The sequence below is a fragment of the Ranitomeya imitator genome, chromosome 6 (genome assembly GCF_032444005.1).
Source record: "Ranitomeya imitator isolate aRanImi1 chromosome 6, aRanImi1.pri, whole genome shotgun sequence".
NCBI lineage: Eukaryota > Metazoa > Chordata > Amphibia > Anura > Dendrobatidae > Ranitomeya > Ranitomeya imitator.
The window spans coordinates 374,116,133-374,137,494 of NC_091287.1; the positions used below are offsets into that span (position 1 = coordinate 374,116,133).

At 44.5% G+C, this 21,362-nt stretch overlaps 1 protein-coding gene across 6 annotated transcripts in view; it reads right to left on the reverse strand.

Annotated features, from left to right (window-relative positions):
• Positions 1-10,680: 10,680 nt before the first annotated feature.
• MC5R (melanocortin 5 receptor) overlaps positions 10,681-21,362 on the reverse strand; it is a 203,249-nt gene continuing 192,567 nt past the window's right edge. For all 6 annotated transcript variants that reach the window (XM_069730999.1, XM_069731000.1, XM_069730995.1 and 3 more), the window contains one exon: positions 10,681-11,764. In XM_069730999.1, coding sequence (XP_069587100.1) covers positions 10,697-11,674 — 978 coding nt within the window. In that variant the 5' untranslated portion in view covers positions 11,675-11,764 and the 3' untranslated portion in view covers positions 10,681-10,696. The remainder of the gene's footprint in view (positions 11,765-21,362) is intronic.

Sequence of the window (21,362 nt, forward strand, 5' to 3'; positions counted from 1 at the left end):
TATCCATGTTAAGTTTCAGAAATCTAGCGGAGAAGAAGGATGAAATAGTGGACAGACATTGAGGGATTCTGGTTAATTGGGTGGTGATATCTGGTCCAGAGATGTAGATCTGTGTGTCATCAGCATAGAGATGATACTGAAAGCCATGAGATTCCATGAGCTGTCCCAGGCCAAAAGTGTAAATGGAAAAGAGCAGGGGCCCTAGGACCGAACCTTGTGGGACTCCAACAGATAGGGGGCGAGGTGAGGAGGTGGTGTGTGAGTGGGAGACGCTGAATGTCTGGTCTGTTAGGTATGATGAGATCCAGGATAGGGCCAAGTCTGTGATGCCAAGGGATGAGAGGGTCTGTAATAGGGAATGGTCCACTGTGTCAAAGGCAGCCGACAGGTCCAGGAGGAGGAGGACAGAGTAGTGTCACTTGCTCTTGGCGGTTAAGAGTTCATTGATGAGCTTAGTTAGGGCAGTTTCAGTGGAGCGGTGTGACCGTAAGCCAGATTGTAAGCAGTCGAAGAGGGAGCAAGAAGAGAGATGGGAAGACAGTTCAAGGTAGACGTGTTGTTCCAGTAGCTTGGAGGCATAGGGGAGAAGTGATATAGGGCGATAGCTAGATACAGAGGATGAGTCAAGAGAGGGCTTTTTGAGGATAGGTGTGATGGAGACATGTTTAAAGCTTGAGGGGAAAACACCAGTTGTTAGTGATAGGTTGAAGAGATGGGTTAGGGTTGGGATGAAGACTGTGGTGAGGTTTGGAATGATCACAGCTAACCTCTGTTACAGATGAGCAATGGGTGGGGATTGTTATCTCTCTCCTGCAGGGGGACCCACAAGCATGGGCAATTTCTCTCCCATCTGATTCACAGTCAGTCCAGACAGTAGAGGGTTTCTTTCAGGCATTGGGGTTAATGTATGATGACCCTGATCGTGTCTCCTTGGCTGATTCATCTCTGTGCCAACTTCAACAAGGAGACCGTCTGGCAGAGGAATACTGCTCCGAGTTGCGGCAGTGAGCCACTGACACTAGGTGGAATGAACCGACCCTATGTAGCCAGTTCTGCAAGGGTCTCTCTTGAGAGTAAGCTCCCTATGAGACTCGTGACTCCCTTGAGGTGGCCATGTCTCTGGTAATCTGGGTTGATCACGGCATCCTAACCTAATAAACTTGCATTAATCTGGCATAAGGGGGAGTGTGTTTCTGTTGTGGCAAGAAGGGTCATTTTGTGAGCACATGTCCTACCCGTCACGTATTTAAACAACCGCAGAAAAATAAAGGGCCCGGGTTGTGGGGAGGTTGGCAACTCGGGTGTACCCATAACCTCTGTGAGAAAAACTCTTTTTTCTACCAGCTATTTTATACATGGGTGAAAATAAGGTGGACGTTTCCACCTTCCTGGACTGTGGGGCGAGGTTTAATTTGGTCGATGCTGGGTTCGTTCGAGACCAAGGTCTTGTCTCACATACCTTGTCCAGACCAATACCCATTATAGCAATCGATTCCGGATGTCTAAAACAGGGGCACTTCATGCAGGTGGTCCGTGACTTATGGCTACAGGTAGGGGCCATACACTCTGAGGTCTTAAACTGCTATGTGCTTGAGGGCCTGCCCTCTCCTGTTGTGCTGGGACTTCCTTGGCTCACTCTGCACAATCCGGTAATTGATTGGCAGACACAGAAAGTGGTAAAGTAGAGTGCATTCTGTCAAGGACACTATTTGGGTACCCAGTTGGCAAGGGTGGATATTCAGTCCGTGCCACATTACCTGTCAGACTTCACTTTGAGGATGTGTTTTCTGAGCAGGGGAGCCAAGAGCTTCCCCCTCATTGTCCTTATGATTGCGCCATCAATCTGGTTCCTGGTGCCAAGCTGCCCAAGAGCAGACTTTATAACATCTCAGGTCCAGAAAAGCAGGCCATGAAGGACTATATTACGGAAAGTCTGGCTAAGGGTCATATCTCACCATCCTCTTCTCCCCTTGCTGTGGGGTTCTTTTCGTCAAGGAGAAGGATGGTGGGTTACATCCTTGCCTGGATTTCCAGGAACTAAATGCGATCACTGTCTGTGATCCGTATCTGCTACCTCTTATCCCTGACCTTTTTAGTCAAATTGTTGGGGCAAAATGGTTCTCTAAGATGGACATCAGGCAGCGTACAACCTCATCCGCATTAAGGAGGGGGATGAGTGGAAGACTGCAATCAATATGCCAGAAGGATATTACAACAATCTGGTGATGCCTTTTGGGTTGATGAACGCGCCCGCTGTCTTCAGGCACTTTATTAATGACATCTTTAGTCATCTAGTAGGCAGGTTTGTTGCTATCTACCTGGATGACATTCTTGTTTATTCACCTGACCTTGATTCACACCAACGACATGTCACACAAGTCCTACACATATTACTTGACAATAAATTGTATGTGAAACCCAAGAAGCATATGTTCTCGGTTGAGGAGATCCCTTTCCTTGGATACGTATTATCTGCCACCGGTTTTCGCATGGGTCCGGCGAAAGTCCAAGCGGCATTGGAATGGGATCATCCTGAGGATTTGAAGGCCTTACAAAGGTTTTTGGGTTTCGCCAATTACTACCGGAAATTCATAAAAAACTTTTCGGTAGCAGCCAAACCGCTCACTGATATGACTAAAAAGGGGACGGACTTCTCCAAGTGGTCCAGTCCTGCCAGGGAGGCATTTGAAAGACAGTTTGAAAAGATGTTTTGCTTCTGCACTGATTACTGCGGTAGACGGTAGCACCTCTCTTCCCCAGGTGGGGGAAGTGGACAGACGCAGGGCTGCAGTTAGGAGACAGGGCAAGAGCGGAGGCCCCGGCATCCTCGCCATCTGAAGTATCCCGGGGAACAGGGCGAGTTAGGGTGCCCCCTAGTGCTAGGGCCAGGAAAGGTGCCCCTGGTTCCAGTTTACTCAGTCACCAGTCCTATCGTGACATCCTATTTTTTACTAACCTATTCAGATTTTAAAGGAACCTGCCAGCAGTATTATGCTCAGTAACCTTCAGACATTGTCAGCTTGGCGCCGTTATACTGATTAAAATGATACCTTGGTTGATGAAATCTATCTTGTGGTTGTTGTTTAATCTTTATTTTTGGTTTTGAGTTAATGATATGCTCGTGCTCCAGGGTGGGTAAGTGGGGGAGTCTTCATGTGGTGCTCTGATTAGGTATTCACCAATATGGCTTCTGACAGGTCAATGTTCAATCAGTGATCTGCTCCTTAGTTTACATAATGAATCTTATAAAAAATAAAATAAAAATAAAATAAAAAAAATCCTGTTCTGCAGGCAGGTGGCAGCGGCAGTGCCTGTGCTGCAGCATGATTGCATCTATTATATGTATTTAATAATTGTTTTTTATGGTATACATAAAATTTTAAAAGAAATTACTCTGATTAAAATGATACTTTGGTTGATGAAATCCATCTTGTGGATGTTGTTTAATCTTTATTTTCAGTTTTGAGTTAATGATATGCAGGAGCTCTGAGGCGAGGCTGTGGTGGAGGGGTCTTCATGTGATTCTCTGATTAGGTATTCACCAATATGGCTTCTGAGAGGTCACTGATCCCTCAATGACCTGCCCCTTAGTTTACCTAATGAATTTTCTATATATTCAAAAAAAAATCCCCTTCTGTAAGCAGGTGGAGGTGCCTACGCTGCAGCATGATCGCATCTACTGTATAATGTGTAGTTAATTTTTTTTTATTGTATATATAAAGTTAAAATAAAATAATCTGTCTGAAAATGGCGTCGGCTGCACCTGCGTAGTAGCAGCTATCGGTAATTTGGGACGAGTGGGACGACTTTTTTTCACATGGTGTTTTTTATGTGTACCAAATTTTATTCAGATGTGTGTGTGTGTGAGTGCATGGTGTAAACTTTTTTATTTAGAAGTGAAAATAATCTAAACCTATCAATTAATCAAATTTTTTTGTAATCTCTATTCACTAAAGAAAAATAAAAACGAAAAAACAGCCGGAGGACGATCAGTGATGTTTTGCTGATCAGCGCTCAACTGCTGTAGAATGGACTCAAGATTGTTTCTTCTGTGCTGACATGAACCCTAATTCAATGAAGTAAAAAATACTGTGGTAGACGAGGATTAATATGGTATATTTATACTGTCCCTAGTCTATAATATATATATATTGATCACTGATGTATATCAATGATCAGCACTCGACAGCTGTAGAACATCTGCATGGATGATTCTTTTTTTCTGCGCTGACATTAACCCTAACTCAACTGAGTAAAAAATACTGCAGTTGACAATGATTACTACGGTATGTATTTCCTGTCCCTAAATGATTTTTTATTCTTTTCTCAAAAACAAAAAACCCAACAACTGAAGATTGATCACTGATGTACGAGGGGCGATCCAAAAGTAATGATAATCGGTTATTTCTATTGCACACAGAAATTAAAATAAAATGTTTTCTTCTCTCTTAGGTACCCACTAGTCCAGGAAAAAAAAATTACTTAAATAGACCACGATTCCCGGGAGCTACATTCATTTGAATATGAACTGCCGAGGAGTGAACATCAAAATGGAAAAAAACGAGCTCAGAGCTGTCATCAAATACCTCTGCTTGAAAAAAATGACTACCAAAGACATACACAGCGACTTGGTGGAAACATTGGGGGACTCTTCTCCTCCATATTCCAAAGTTGCACGCTGGGCCAAGGAATTTAAGCTGGGAAGAACATCGACGGAAAATGAACATCGTGAAGGACGCCCATCCACGTCCCTCAATGAAGAAAACGTGAAAAAAGTTGAAGAAGTTGTATTGGCAGATCGAAGAGTGACTATCAGGCATGTAGCTGAGGTCACAGGGATCTCATATGGCAGTATTCAAAGAATCATTGCAAAAGACTTGCATATGAGAAAGGTCTCCGCGCGTTGGGTGCCAAAAATGTTAACCGACGAACAAAAGAAGAAACGAGTTGACATTTCAATAGCAAATCTCGAAAAGTTCCAAGCAGAAAAGGAAAATTTTTTGTCACGTTTTTTGACCATGGACGAGACCTGGATCCACCACTTTGATCCCGAAACTAAACAACAATCGATGACATGGAAACGAGCCGACGAACCGACGCCGAAGAAATTCAAAGTGTCAAGCTCAGCAGGGAAGGTTATGGCGTCCGGTTTTTGGGACGCTGAAGGAATTATTATGGTGGACTATTTGGAGAAGGGAGCCACTATTACGGGCTCCTACTACGCAGAACAAATAAGAAGATTGCGGGAGGCTATCAAGGAGAAAAGGCGCGGCAAACTGCGGGCTGGAGTGTTGTTTCACCAAGATAACGCGCCGACTCACAAAGCTGCTGTTGCCATGGCTACCATTCAAGAAGCGGGCTTTGAACTGGTGGAACACCACCCCTATTCACCAGATCTAGCCCCCAGTGGCTTCTTTCTCTTTCCTCGGCTCAAGGAACACCTCCGGGGCAAGAAATTTGACGACAATAGCGACGTGATAACCGCTGTTAGGGATTTTTTTGAGGGTCAAGATCAAGAATTTTTTTCGAAGGGAATTCTAAGTTTAGAAAAGAGATGGACTAAATGTATAGACTTGTTAGGAGACTATTTATACATATTAGTCCAAAAAAAATCAAGAACACATTCCACTATATAGATGCACAAAAGGCCTATCAACTATATCAAACAGGCCACAGAATGTTTGAGTTCAAAAAATAGAAGTTTATTATTAGCAAACAGAATAAAACATTACTCTCACTAAATATAAAAATGCCTCCAATCCAATGACCGGCTTTACATGAAATGCTGATATACAGCACTAGCAGGTTTAATGTTATATACACAATAACATGTTTGTAATTAATTAACCTGTATCTGTTAGCTGAAGATTATATGTTAATATGCTGGAGGGTTACTGGTGGAAACAAGGGGATCTGTTGCATAACTCCTAAAATATGTCTGATAGCCAATAAGGCTTAGCTCAAAACACAAGGAGATCTCTCCTCATCCAGATCACATACCCCTATATAAACGCCCAAATGGTGAATGTATCACATTGCACAAAAACAGACCGCCAGAGCTCAACTCTTTAAGGTATGTCAATAAGGCCTAAATCAAATCATAAAAAGGTCCATTTCCACATGACTACATACCCCAATTTGTACTACACCGGCTTTTTGTGAAGTGCATGTAGAGGTAATTATGACTTGGGATTAGGGCAGCTGGTGGCTTTTTGAGGTTTGCGCAAATACATAAATCTTACCTCCTAGGTGCCATACAAATTGGGGTATGTAGTCATGTGGAAATGGACCTTTTTATGATTTGATTTAGGCCTTATTGACATACCTTAAAGAGTTGAGCTCTGGCGGTCTGTTTTTGCGCAATGCAAGTAAAAAAGCTGCGGAGACACCATCAGGTGTTTCTCGACGCAAGCAGTGAATAGCCAGGCCTTTCCCCGGGAAGGAACAACCACGGGAAGGGCAGCATCCTATGAAGGAAAGCCACCTATGCCAAGCATGGTATCCATCCACAGACAGCTGTTTCGGGGTTTTTGCCCCTCATCAGTGTGGAGTAGGAATCTGGCTATTAGGAGCAGTGCCTAGTAAAAAGGCTATAAAGGCACAGATGATTGGCCTCGGGGAGACCAAAACATCCAACACCGCAGAGACACCATCACGTGTTTCTCAACGCAGTGATTCCAGAACACTGCCCCCATCCCTTATGGGAAATATGCAGATGCAAGTAAAAAAGCTGCGGAGACACCATAACGTGTTTCTCGACGCAAGCAGTGAATAGCCAGGCCTTTCCCCGGGAAGGAACAACCACGGGAAGGGCAGCATCCTATGAAGGAAAGCCACCTATGCCAAGCATGGTATCCATCCACAGACAGCTGTTTCGGGGTTTTTGCCCCTCATCAGTGTGGAGTAGGAATCTGGCTATTAGGAGCAGTGCCTAGTAAAAAGGCTATAAAGGCACAGATGATTGGCCGCGGGGAGACCAAAACATCCAACACCGCGGAGACACCATCACGTGTTTCTCAACGCAGTGATTCCAGAACACTGCCCCCATCCCTTATGGGAAATATGCAGATGCAAGTAAAAAAGCTGCGGAGACACCATCACATGTTTCTCGACGCAAGCAGTGAACAGCCAGGCCTTTCCCCGGGAAGGAACAACCACGGGAAGGGCAGCATCCTATGAAGGAAAGCCACCTATGCCAAGCATGGTATCCATCCACAGACAGCTGTTTCGGGGTTTTTGCCCCTCATCAGTGTGGAGTAGGAATCTGGCTATTAGGAGCAGTGCCTAGTAAAAAAGCTATAAAGGCACAGATGATTGGCCTCGGGGAGACCAAAACATCTGCATCTGCATATTTCCCATAAGGGATGGGGGCAGTGTTCTGGAATCACTGCGTTGAGAAACACGTGATGGTGTCTCCGCGGTGTTGGATGTTTTGGTCTCCCCGAGGCCAATCATCTGTGCCTTTATAGCCTTTTTACTAGGCACTGCTCCTAATAGCCAGATTCCTACTCCACACTGATGAGGGGCAAAAACCCCGAAACAGCTGTCTGTGGATGGATACCATACTTGGCATAGGTGGCTTTCCTTCATAGGATGCTGCCCTTCCCATGGTTGTTCCTTCCCGGGGAAAGGCCTGGCTATTCACTGCTTGTGTTGAGAAACGTGTGATGGTGTCTCCGCAGCTTTTTTACTTCCATCTACATATTTCACATAAGGGATGGGGGCAGTGTTCTGGAATCACTGCGTTGAGAAACACGTGATGGTGTCTCCGCGGTGTTGGATGTTTTTGCTCAATGTGATATATTCACCATTTGGGCGTTTATATAGGGGTATGTGATCTGGATGAGGAGAGATCTCCTTGTGTTTTGAGCTAAGCCTTATTGGCTATCAGACATATTTTAGGAGTTATGCAACAGATCCCCTTGTTTCCACCAGTAACCCTCCAGCATATTAACATATAATCTTCAGCTAACAGATACAGGTTAATTAATTACAAACATGTTATTGTGTATATAACATTAAACCTGCTAGTGCTGTATATCTGCATTTCATGTAAAGCCGGTCATTGGATTGGAGGCATTTTTATATTTAGTGAGAGTAATGTTTTATTCTGTTTGCTAATAATAAACTTCTATTTTTTGAACTCAAGCATTCTGTGGCCTGTTTGATATAGTTGATAGGCCTTTTGTGCATATTGTTAGGAGACTATGTAGAAAAATAAATTTATTTTTTGACTATATTCATTGTGTTTAGTATTGATTATCATTACTTTTGGATCGCCCCTCGTATGTTAGTAATCAGCACTCGATGGCTGTAGGATGTCTGCACAGATGATTCTTTTTTCCCCACTCTGACACTAAACCTAACTCAATTCAGTAAAAAAATACTGTAGTAGACGACAGTTACTATGGCATATTTTTTACAGTCCTATCAACTCATCTAAATTACTCTAATCCTAACAAATAATCTAAATTGCTTTTTTTTTACTCTTTACTATCTGACACTAACTCAATTAAGTAAAAAATACTGTAGTAGATGATGATTACTACAGTCTATTTTACTGTCCCAAATCTACTTTTATTAACTAATCTAAATTATTTTTTACTCATTCTTTTGTCACACAAAAAACAAAAACCGATCAGTGATGTTTGTCACCCACCAAGCGCTAAACATCTGTAGGACGCACGCATGGATATGGTAAAAAAGGGGAAAAACAAAATAGGAAGGAAAAAAAGCATTGCCAAAGTGAGCAAGGATGCTAATCAGTGGTGTACATCTGATCAGCGGCTCGGTGGCTGTAGGACGCACACACGGAGTGGTGCAAAAAATTGCAGTGTACATAACGCCAAAACATTATATTGCTAGGAACGTACACAAACATACACGAACAGAAAGTGACTTATAGAAAACAGCCAGCAGTATTGTTCTGACGTGATTGGTTATTAATTTTGACTATTAAAACAGTTGTAAAACCATAACCATTTTTAGGTAACTTTTGCAATGCCACCCAAAATGTTATGTTGCAAGGTTGGTATAATTAGGTGCATACCAGAAAATGAAAATACGGCAGCATGCGGTATGGTCCTGGGATGTTTAGTTGATAAATTGACTATTAAAACAGGTGTTCACAAATGTAAATGTTTCTATTCTATAAATTGTCTCTTCAGAGAGGAAGAGGACTAGAATGCTGGGCACTAGTGTTTTAAGTCCTCTTCCTCTCTGAATAGGCAATTTGCATATTTGCCAAAGGAGCATTAAGTCTCCTTATCTCGGCATGCTTATTATGTCAATCTCCGCAAGGAGAAACAATACTTCTTGGATATCTATTATATAACAGATTTTTAAAAAATGCCCCCCCCCCTCCATTGTCGGTAATTTCGTAAAAAAGAACAGGACAAGAAAGGCTTCTTAGTTTCTTGTCCCAAAAGCAAGTACCTGCAAAAGGTCATTGTGACATAAACATTGAACTACTACAACAATTGATAATGGTCTACTACAGAAGAAAAAGAAACGAAAAATGTTAAACCACTTTGTGAGGGATACAAAAAAAAAGAAAAGAGGTTAAGGTTTTATAATCCTTTTAGTAGTTGAAATTAAAAATTGTATGCATTGCAACAATAATGCAGGATGTTACTGCAAATTGCTTTCATGAGTGTACCTACCTAGTAATATAGCATTCACACTGTACATTTCATTTTAGGCAAGGGGAGATAACAAAAGAAATAAGAAATGGCAAAAAATGGTTGAGGAGTTACTTAAATTGTTGTAGTTGAATTTAATAACTGTATGTGGCACAAAAATACTTCTGGCAGCATGTTGCTTACTATGAGTGTAATTAACAATTGGCTTATTCTGGGGAAGATTTTTTGATAGGATGATATTGTTTTAACCCCTTCACGCCGCAGAACTGTTTTTCGGTTTTGCATTTCTGTTTTTCACTCCCCTTTTTCCCAGTGCAATAACTTTTTCATTTTTCTGTCAATATGGCCATGTGAGGGCTTGTTTTTGGTGGGATAAGTTGTACTTTTAAACAACACCATTGTTTTTACTATGTCGTGTACTTGAAAGCAGGAAAAAAATTCCAAGTGCAGTGACATTGCAAAAAAAATGCAATTCCACAACTGTTTTTTAGATTTGTATTACCATGTGCACCAAATTCTGACCTGTCATTATGATTCTCCAGATCATTATGAAGTGACAGTGGTCAGAATTCTAATAATTGGCTTGGTCATTGAGTACAAGTTTTGCTCTGTCACTAAGGGGTTAAAGGACCAGATTTTATTTTGCCATGTTCTAATACAAAAACTATAGAATTCACAGGGTTGCTCAGTGTTTCTTAGGACTATATTTAATTCATTACACCAAATTTTTAAATATAACTTCTGCACTATATTTCAGGATATTTCTGCTTTATTTTTATTTTCTATTTATACACAGTACTTTTGGGAATATACAACTTCATGTGACTATTTCCATTTATTATATGAAATAATTATCAGATTAGTTAATTATTTCAGTTGTATAACCTTTAGTTTTTTGAACATTTTGAAATGAAGCATTTCATTTTTTTGTAAGCAATTTGATGCCCACGGCCACGTGTATCGCCTCCACACCTGTTAAGAAAGCCATAAAAATATTTATGAACAAAGGAAACTGCAAGCAAAAGGAAAAACGTGATGGTTTCAGTATTTTAATATTAATATTTGCTAGGCAGCTCACAGGTTATTCGCAGATTGCAGCAACAAATGATTTCCTTGAATGTTTTTCGCATTTCTTGGCTGCGAAATGCATATATCAGAGGATCGATGACGGAATTGCACATTATAAGAATGAGGTACATATTAAAATGAGACATAAAACACACACAATAAAGGTTCTGTGGACATGAAATCATGAGAATTAGATGGAGAAAGAATGGTGCCCAGCACACAATAAATATACCTATTAATATAGTTAGAGTAATGGCGCCCTTCATACTTGTTCTCTGGTGGACAGAGTTATAGCCTGGCAGGGCAGCTATCCTCTTTACATGAGTGCGTGCCAGCAAGAACATATGAATATACAATGATACCATGAGGAAAAGCATGGTGAAAAACATAGTAATAAGACATATTATTACATAAGTTGATTCATAGTAGAGAATAAATATAATACCACATCCTGTACAGAATGTCCAGATGCAAGCAATAATGGCTCCAGCTCTCTTCACTGTCATGATGTTATGGTACCTTAATGCATAAAAGATGGTGATATACCTATCCACTGCTATGGCAAGTAAGCTGCACATGGAAGCCACCACTGAAATACAGATCAGTGAATCAAAAACGTTGTCAATATGACGTACAAAGGCATCTTCCATGACTAGATGTCTATTATTGATAAGATTTATGGTGATTGTCTCCCATGCATTAGACACACTAACTAACATATCAGCCACTGCTAAGCTACACACAAAGAAATACATAGGCGAATGCAGATTCTTGTTTTTAATAATGGCAGAGATGACCAAGATGTTTTCAAGGAGACTTACAATGCCAAGGGTTAAAAATACTTCAGCAGCTATTACCACTTGATCACATGACGATAATTTAGTCTTGCTTGTGGGCACCGTATTGTTGCCGTCCAAGTTGCTTATATTAAGTTCCAGTATACGTGGATGCAATGATGAGTTCATCACTTAAACAAAGTGGAGGTCTTTTCTTCAGAAAGTTGAACTGCAGTGATCTTTAAAGTCAGAACCCATTGTCACAAGAGTTATAATGTGCTGAAAAAAACATAAATATATTAATACAATTTGCCCATTTACCTTAATTTTTACACTTACTCTTACACACGTCGGATATTGTGATTTAAATACAGTTGAATTTTTCAGAAAGTCAAGGTACATAATTTTCAAGTGAAACTGAGATGTTGATAAAATGAAGCTTTTCTTTACATGTGTCAAGGAAAGCTAAAGACAATTATTATAGCAACAGCTTAAGTTCTCCTTAGGACCATCAACCCCTGTCCTAAATGTCCGATCAATGAGGAAGAATTACATCCATCCCAACTTTGAAAAATATTAAAGAGACTGATTTTCATTGTGTACAAAATCAGTACCCAACCCCCGCTCAGTCACTTATTTGCAATCTCACCAAACATACTGCTCCTAGTGAAGCCTATTAATATTTCCGCACAGTATACAGCAACTTTCACGGTCCTAATAATACCCTTGCACACAGTATGAAGCCACTATAATACACATGGTATGATGCTCCCCACAGAAGATTCCTCCATGTGCAATATGATCCAACTACAGTATATCCCCTCACACACAGCTCCATAGTATATTTTCAAGAACATAGTACGATATCTCCAAAGTATATTCCCCCACAGAAAGTATGAAATCCCCATATAAGGTTCCAACACACAGTTTGACGTCCCTCCAGTACATTCCCTGCACATAGTATAATGGCCTGAAAAACATTTCCCCACACACAGGATGATGTCCCTACAGTACACCCTCACTTCACACACAATATGATGTCCTCACATTACATTTCCCCTACACCGTATGATGCTGGACAGTTCCAGACACACAGTAAGATATCCACACACTACATCCCTCCATACACATTATGATGTCCCCAAAATACATTACAAAACACATGCAATATGATATCCCTTTCACTACATATCCTCCTCAAAGTATGATTCCCCACAATACATTACCTATACGTACAGCATGACTTCACAAAAATAAATTCCCAGACACACAGTATGAAGTTCCCATAGTACACTTTTCTCTAAACATTACGAAACCCCCAAAGTGCATTTACCTTACAAACAGCATCATGTTGTCTTAGTACGTTCCTCCACACACCTTATGATGACCCCATATTACACTTCCCCCCACACAGTATGATGTCTCTCCAGTTTACTCCCCTACATACAGTATGATGTCCCTATATTACATTCCCCCACACAGAGTATTCTATCTCCAAAGTATACTCCCCCACATACAATATGATGTCCCTATAGTTAATTCCCCTACACAGGGGCATCCAAGAAAGTCCAACAAGTGCCATGACTTTCTCCTAAAGTGGATTGAGCTATATGATAGATTTAACACCAGTACAGAGATTGCACAAGAATAGCAAAAGTTAGTTGTCAATGCATCTGCACATTGTGAAGAGAAGGCTTTTAGAGGCTGGCCTGCTGCCAATAAGGGCAGCAAAGAAATTACTTCTCTCCAAGAAAAACATCAAGGACAAACTGACATTAAGCAGGAACTACAGGGATAGGACTGTAGAGGATGCAGGTAACGTTATTTTTGCTCTTGAAGCTTTTTCAGACTAGTTAGTACATTTAGAAGAATGATTTGATTTTCCAGAGAAGAAAAGTGAGCTACCATGAGTCCCGTGTCAACAGTAAAGTTTCCTGAGACCTTTTAAGTGTGGGGTTGCTTTTCATGTAAAAGAGTGAGCTCACTCATAATTTTGCTTGCGAACACTGATATGAAAAAAAAGAAAAATATCTAAACATTCTCCAAGAGCAACGTCTCCCAATGATGAACTTTTGCCAGCATGTTGGAGCATCATGTCACAAGTCAAAAGTGACAACCAGGTGACGTAGTGAGCAAAATATTGAAAGTTTGGGTCAATAGCCAAGAAACTCCCCAGATCTCAATCACATTAAAACCCTGTGGTCAATTTAAAAAAACTGAGTTTGCAAACAAAATCACATAAATTGTGACAAACTCAAATCACTGATTAGATAAGTGTCATGCCTCTGTATTCGAACCCTTGATTCTGTGTTCTGTGGTTGGCGTCTCTTTCTGCTGAGCACAGCAGATTCACCTTTTCTTTGGGTGTTTTAGTGCTGTCACCTTTGTTTTTGTCAGTTTTGGGTAACAAGTGGTTTTCATTTACTCTATTTGTCTGTCTAATCACCTTTCAGGTGCAGCTTTAAATAGCTTCCCCTTCTGTTGTTTACTGCTGGTGATAGACCGCTGGATTCACTCACTTAGTCATATTTTGGGTGGTTGCATTTGTTTCTAGTGGGATTTCTTTATTACTAGTGATCCTAGGAGCTGCTAAGGTCATTCATGGTAAGCCGCTGTCGAGTGGGGGCATTGCATTATTTTAGGGTGCCAACATCCGAGGTCAGACAGTGACAGACCAAGGTCAGAGAAGGGTTTTTTTCCTAATCTCGACAGGGACCTGTCAGGTTCAGGTATTTGTCTTCCTGGTTTATACATTACTTGTGTGAATGTGCTTTGGCAGTCATAACAACAAGAATAGGTTGCCATCAGTCAGGATTTGGTCCTGAAGCAAATATCCAGTATGGCAGGGCTAACTAAATAAGTCTTAAAAAATAGTGATCTTCACTGTAAATACTGTGTTTTTGCATTTCTCAATAAAAGTTTAAAAACGTATGAAGTGCTGATAATTGTAATTCAGCATACCATAGAAACATTCTGCCAAAATATCTAAAAACACAGCAGCAGCAAAATGTAAAAACCAAAATTTGTGGAAGTCTCATAACTTTTAATCATGAGTGTACATTCCAGCGCCCCCACAGTACATTCCCCACAGATAGTATGATGCCCTCCATAGCACTCCTCATACAGTATGCTGTCCCCAAAAGTGCCCACCTACAGTATGATGCCCCCACAGGTATCTCCACATGCACAGTATGATGCCCATACAGTACTACCCAAGTATTATGCCTCTACAGTGCCCCATATAGAATAATGTTCTTCATAGTGCCCCTCTTACAGTATGATTTCATCACAGTACCTTCCATATTGTATGATGCCTCCCATATTGTCGCTCATTCTGTATTATCCCATCCAAAGTGCATCACATGCAGCATGGTAACCTCCACAATACATTTTTTTCTCACAGTATGATGCCCCCTCAGCTCCCACACCCAGTATAATGCATGCATAGCCCCTTATAATTTTATGACCTAATAGCTCTCTACACAAGGTATTATGTCCATACTGCTCCCTCACAAATTAAGATGCCCACACCGCCTTATCACGCAGTATGATGCCCATACAGCCCCTCACACATAGTATAATTCCTCCACAGTGTACAGACACACACACCTCTACTACATCAGCACACGCACAGCCCATTATAACAACGCCCAGGTCTGCCACAACTCACACATACACATGCATCTTACTTTCAAAACACACAAAGCTCTGCTACACACATACATTCCTTGCCTGTGTTGTGCTCCTTGTCTCTGCTGCTTAACCATTGGATCCCTGGTCTACCGTCAGTCTTTATAAAGAGCATCAGGTGATCCAAAGTTCGCATGTTATGTGGTCCTTTTTTTTTTTTTTTTTTTTTATACATTCAGGAGGCCATAATGGCACAACGTAAATAAAATACGTAGATTAGGACTGCCCCATTATGAGAATGCCGTGAAGTGGCGGGGTAGCTCAAAGAATTGATCAATTGTTTGCTAAATGTCTCATATTTGAAATACAGTTAGAATTTATGTGCAATTGCACTTCAGTTATTGCGTTCTGACCATAAGCAGTGCTGGCTTCTTCCCTTTTTTTTGCTTTGCATTGGTATGTGGCTGACCACCACTGTTGCCGCGCACGCTGGGTTATGTGCACCATTCTTTCTGTGTTCACTGTGATTGATAGGCTGCTGTGCACACACATAGCAGCCCTGCCCTGCCTCAGGCTCCAGTTAATTGTGCACCTGTGTCTCAGCCTGTCTCACCCTTCATCTTTGGTGCGGGTTTGGCAGTGTGGATGCCAGATCTGAAATGTCCGCACTGGACCTGATCGGCCTTTACCTGCGTTTGTCTTTCCTGGCACCAAGGGAGTGATTCTGAAAATGCTCCAGGTACAGTTCGCATGTTATGTGGTCCTTTTTTTTTTTTTTATACATTCAGGAGGCCATAATGGCACAACGTAAATAAAATACGTAGATTAGGACTGCCCCATTATGAGAATGCCGTGAAGTGGCGGGGTAGCTCAAAGAATTGATCAATTGTTTGCTAAATGTCTCATATTTGAAATACAGTTAGAATTTATGTGCAATTGCACTTCAGTTATTGCGTTCTGACCATAAGCAGTGCTGGCTTCTTCCCTTTTTTTTGATCCAAAGTTCAGCAGGATTTTCAATTTCTAAATAGACTAAATAGTAAAGGAGGGATCAGATAGTTCCCTATCCCACTGTTATTTTCAGATGTTTCTGTATATCTAAGGAGCTGAAGTCAGGATATTTCTCCAACTTACTGTGGCAGCAGACAAGCTCTCCTAATTTAGGACAGTTCAACTGTGTCTTGGATGGTTGCAAGCTATTATTGTATAACCCGATTTGCTATAAATTAATGACTAGTGTTGAGCGATACCTTCCGATATCGGAAAGTATCGGTATCGGTTTGGATCGGCCGATATTCAAAAAATATCGGATATCGCCGATACCGATACCCGATCCCAATGCAAGTCAATGGGACCAAAATATCGGAATTAAAATAAACCCTTTCTTTCCTTGTAGGTTCATTCTACATGAAGGAAAACAACTAAGAATAATGCCGGATGTATTTGGGGAGGTGGCGGAGACATTAAAGTCATAGAGGTTTATCCCAATCAAATAGAATAGCATGTTTTTTGTTTTTTTTTAAGACGTTCGGAGTGACAAAGATATTGACTATGTAAATTTTTTTTTTATTTTGTCAGATATTGATGTTTCACTATTCCACGCCCTTCCCCTTCTTTTTTTTCTTTTTTTTTTTCTTTTCCCACACTTTCATCTTCATCATCATCAGCATCTTTGACATCAACTTCTTCACCTTATTCATCTTCTTCTTCATCTTCTACCTATTTTTTTTTTTTTATTACATTCTTCATATTCATTTTATTCAACTATTATTATTCTTCTTATTCTACATATTCTTTTTATTCCACTGTTATTATTCTTCCTATTCTACTTCTTCATCATATTCTCATTTGTGACAGGCATTCCCGTAGTTGTTATCTATAAAAGTTTGAAGATTACACCTTCCGTTCTGCCAGTCACAAAAGTTACATTTGTCCGCGTTCAGTTTGGCCTGCAGCATCAGGCTTTATCCAGGGGCACCACGAGGAGGAACGGACTCACCCCCATACACTGCTTAGTCTTCTTCTGCATATAATTTAGATAATATCTTTTGCTCTGATATTAAGTCTTATGCTTAATGTTCTTCTGCTCTTTGTTCTGCAGCCTCTTGTTCTTCTGCTTCTCGGTCTTCCATGTTGTCGTCTCCAGGGTCGTCGTCTCCAGTGTCGTCATCTCCGCCGTCGTCGTCTCCGCCGTCGTCGTCGTCGTCATCGGGGTGGTCTTCCGTGTCGTCGTCATCGTGGTGGTCTTCCGGGTCGTCGACGTTAGGGTCTTCAACTTGGAAATGTAGCAGAAGGTACAAGAAGGCTGAGAAAATGCCAAGAACCAGCTGATGGAACTGGAACTCGGATGGCTACCCGAAGGTTCAAGAGCCTATGGAACTACCGAGGACCAGCTGACGTTACTGGAACCCGGTTACTAAGCAGGAGGTACCCGTGCTAAAAAGCACTACCAAGGACCGCCTGACGTTGACGGAACTCGGATACCCAGAAGGAGGCACCTAAGCCAAAGGCTCTGCCCGGAACCAGCTGACGTTACTGGAACCAGGATGGGGAGCAGAAGGTACAAGAGCAAAAGACACTGCCGAGAACCAGCTGACGGTACTGGAACCCGGATGGGTAGCCGAAGGTCCAAGAGCCAATGGAACTACCGAGGACCAGCTGACGTTACTGGAACCCGGTTACTAAGCAGGAGGTACCCGTGCCTGAAAGCACTACCAAGGACCACCTGACGTTGGTGGAACTTGGATACCCAGAAGGAGGCACCTAAGCCAAAGGCTCTGCCCGGAACCAGCTGACGGTACTGGAACCAGGATGGGGAGCAGAAGGTACAAGAGCAAAAGACACTGCCGAGAACCAGCTGACGGTGCTGGAACCAGGTGGTGGACCCGAAGGCCCACAGGAGAGGAGAGAACAGCTAGGCCGCGAGGCAGCCGCAGTTACCGAACCCCAACAGTCCTACAGGGGGAGCTGGGCCTACTGGCACTACAGAACCAGCCTTGACTACCAGTTCACGCAGCCCACATAGGAAGCTCCTAAACTGGAGGCACCCTGGAGTTGGCTAACTCGACCGCACCACGACGGGGCAAGCATAGGCGTCTCAGTGAAGTTGACACAACCCGGAAACAGCTGACGGTGCTGAAACCAGGCTTGGCACGAGGGAGTACCTGTGACAAGAACACTGCCGAGAACCAGCTGGCGGTGCTGGAACCCGGATGCGTTGCCCCAGTGTGCAAGAGCCAATGGCACGACCGAGGACCAGCTGACGGTGCTGGAACCCGGTTACTAAGCTGTAGGTGCCCGCGCTTAAAAGCACTACCAAGGACCGCCTGGCGTTGGCGGAACTCGGATACCCAGGAGGAGGCACCTAAGCCAAAGGCTCGGCCCGGAACCAGCTGACGGTGCTGGAACCAGGTGGTGGACCCCAAGGCCCACAGGAGAGGAGAGAACAGCTAGGCCGCGAGGCAGCCGCAGTTACCGAACCCCAACAGTCCTACAGGGGGAGCTGGGCCTACTGGCACTACAGAACCAGCCTTGACTACCAGTTCACGCAGCCCACATAGGAAGCTCCTAAACTGGAGGCACCCTGGAGTTGGCTAACCCGACCGCACCACGACGAGGCAAGCATAGGTGTCTCAGTGAGCTTGACACAACCCGGAAACAGCTGACGGTGCTGAAACCAGGCTTGGCACGAGGGAGTACCTGTGACAAAAACACTGCCGAGAACCAGCTGGCGGTGCTGGAACCCGGATGCGTTGCCCCAGTGTGCAAGAGCCAATGGCACGACCGAGGACCAGCTGACGGTGCTGGAACCCGGTTACTAAGCTGTAGGTGCCCGCGCTTAAAAGCACTACCAAGGACCGCCTGGCGTTGGCGGAACTCGGATACCCAGGAGGAGGCACCTAAGCCAAAGGCTCGGCCCGGAACCAGCTGACGGTGCTGGAACCAGGTGGTGGACCCGAAGGTCCACAGGAGAGGAGAGAACAGCTAGGCCGCGAGGCAGCCGCAGTTACCGAACCCCAACAGTCCTACAGGGGGAGCTGGGCCTACTGGCACTACAGAACCAGCCTTGACTACCAGTTCACGCAGCCCACATAGGAAGCTCCTAAACTGGAGGCACCCTGGAGTTGGCTAACCCGACCGCACCACGACGAGGCAAGCATAGGTGTCTCAGTGAGCTTGACACAACCCGGAAACAGCTGACGGTGCTGAAACCAGGCTTGGCACGAGGGAGTACCTGTGACAAAAACACTGCCGAGAACCAGCTGGCGGTGCTGGAACCCGGATGCGTTGCCCCAGTGTGCAAGAGCCAATGGCACGACCGAGGACCAGCTGACGGTGCTGGAACCCGGTTACTAAGCTGTAGGTGCCCGCGCTTAAAAGCACTACCAAGGACCGCCTGGCGTTGGCGGAACTCGGATACCCAGGAGGAGGCACCTAAGCCAAAGGCTCGGCCCGGAACCAGCTGACGGTGCTGGAACCAGGTGGTGGACCCGAAGGTCCACAGGAGAGGAGAGAACAGCTAGGCCGCGAGGCAGCCGCAGTTACCGAACCCCAACAGTCCTACAGGGGGAGCTGGGCCTACTGGCACTACAGAACCAGCCTTGACTACCAGTTCACGCAGCCCACATAGGAAGCTCCTAAACTGGAGGCACCCTGGAGTTGGCTAACCCGACCGCACCACGACGAGGCAAGCATAGGTGTCTCAGTGAGCTTGACACAACCCGGAAACAGCTGACGGTGCTGAAACCAGGCTTGGCACGAGGGAGTACCTGTGACAAAAACACTGCCGAGAACCAGCTGGCGGTGCTGGAACCCGGATGCGTTGCCCCAGTGTGCAAGAGCCAATGGCACGACCGAGGACCAGCTGACGGTGCTGGAACCCGGTTACTAAGCTGTAGGTGCCCGCGCTTAAAAGCACTACCAAGGACCGCCTGGCGTTGGCGGAACTCGGATACCCAGGAGGAGGCACCTAAGCCAAAGGCTCGGCCCGGAACCAGCTGACGGTGCTGGAACCAGGTGGTGGACCCGAAGGTCCACAGGAGAGGAGAGAACAGCTAGGCCGCGAGGCAGCCGCAGTTACCGAACCCCAACAGTCCTACAGGGGGAGCTGGGCCTACTGGCACTACAGAACCAGCCTTGACTACCAGTTCACGCAGCCCACATAGGAAGCTCCTAAACTGGAGGCACCCTGGAGTTGGCTAACCCGACCGCACCACGACGAGGCAAGCATAGGTGTCTCAGTGAGCTTGACACAACCCGGAAACAGCTGACGGTGCTGAAACCAGGCTTGGCACGAGGGAGTACCTGTGACAAAAACACTGCCGAGAACCAGCTGGCGGTGCTGGAACCCGGATGCGTTGCCCCAGTGTGCAAGAGCCAATGGCACGACCGAGGACCAGCTGACGGTGCTGGAACCCGGTTACTAAGCTGTAGGTGCCCGCGCTTAAAAGCACTACCAAGGACCGCCTGGCGTTGGCGGAACTCGGATACCCAGGAGGAGGCACCTAAGCCAAAGGCTCGGCCCGGAACCAGCTGACGGTGCTGGAACCAGGTGGTGGACCCGAAGGTCCACAGGAGAGGAGAGAACAGCTAGGCCGCGAGGCAGCCGCAGTTACCGAACCCCAACAGTCCTACAGGGGGAGCTGGGCCTACTGGCACTACAGAACCAGCCTTGACTACCAGTTCACGCAGCCCACATAGGAAGCTCCTAAACTGGAGGCACCCTGGAGTTGGCTAACTCGACCGCACCACGACGGGGCAAGCATAGGCGTCTCAGTGAAGTTGACACAACCCGGAAACAGCTGACGGTGCTGAAACCAGGCTTGGCACGAGGGAGTACCTGTGACAAGAACACTGCCGAGAACCAGCTGGCGGTGCTGGAACCCGGATGCGTTGCCCCAGTGTGCAAGAGCCAATGGCACGACCGAGGACCAGCTGACGGTGCTGGAACCCGGTTACTAAGCTGTAGGTGCCCGCGCTTAAAAGCACTACCAAGGACCGCCTGGCGTTGGCGGAACTCGGATACCCAGGAGGAGGCACCTAAGCCAAAGGCTCGGCCCGGAACCAGCTGACGGTGCTGGAACCAGGTGGTGGACCCCAAGGCCCACAGGAGAGGAGAGAACAGCTAGGCCGCGAGGCAGCCGCAGTTACCGAACCCCAACAGTCCTACAGGGGGAGCTGGGCCTACTGGCACTACAGAACCAGCCTTGACTACCAGTTCACGCAGCCCACATAGGAAGCTCCTAAA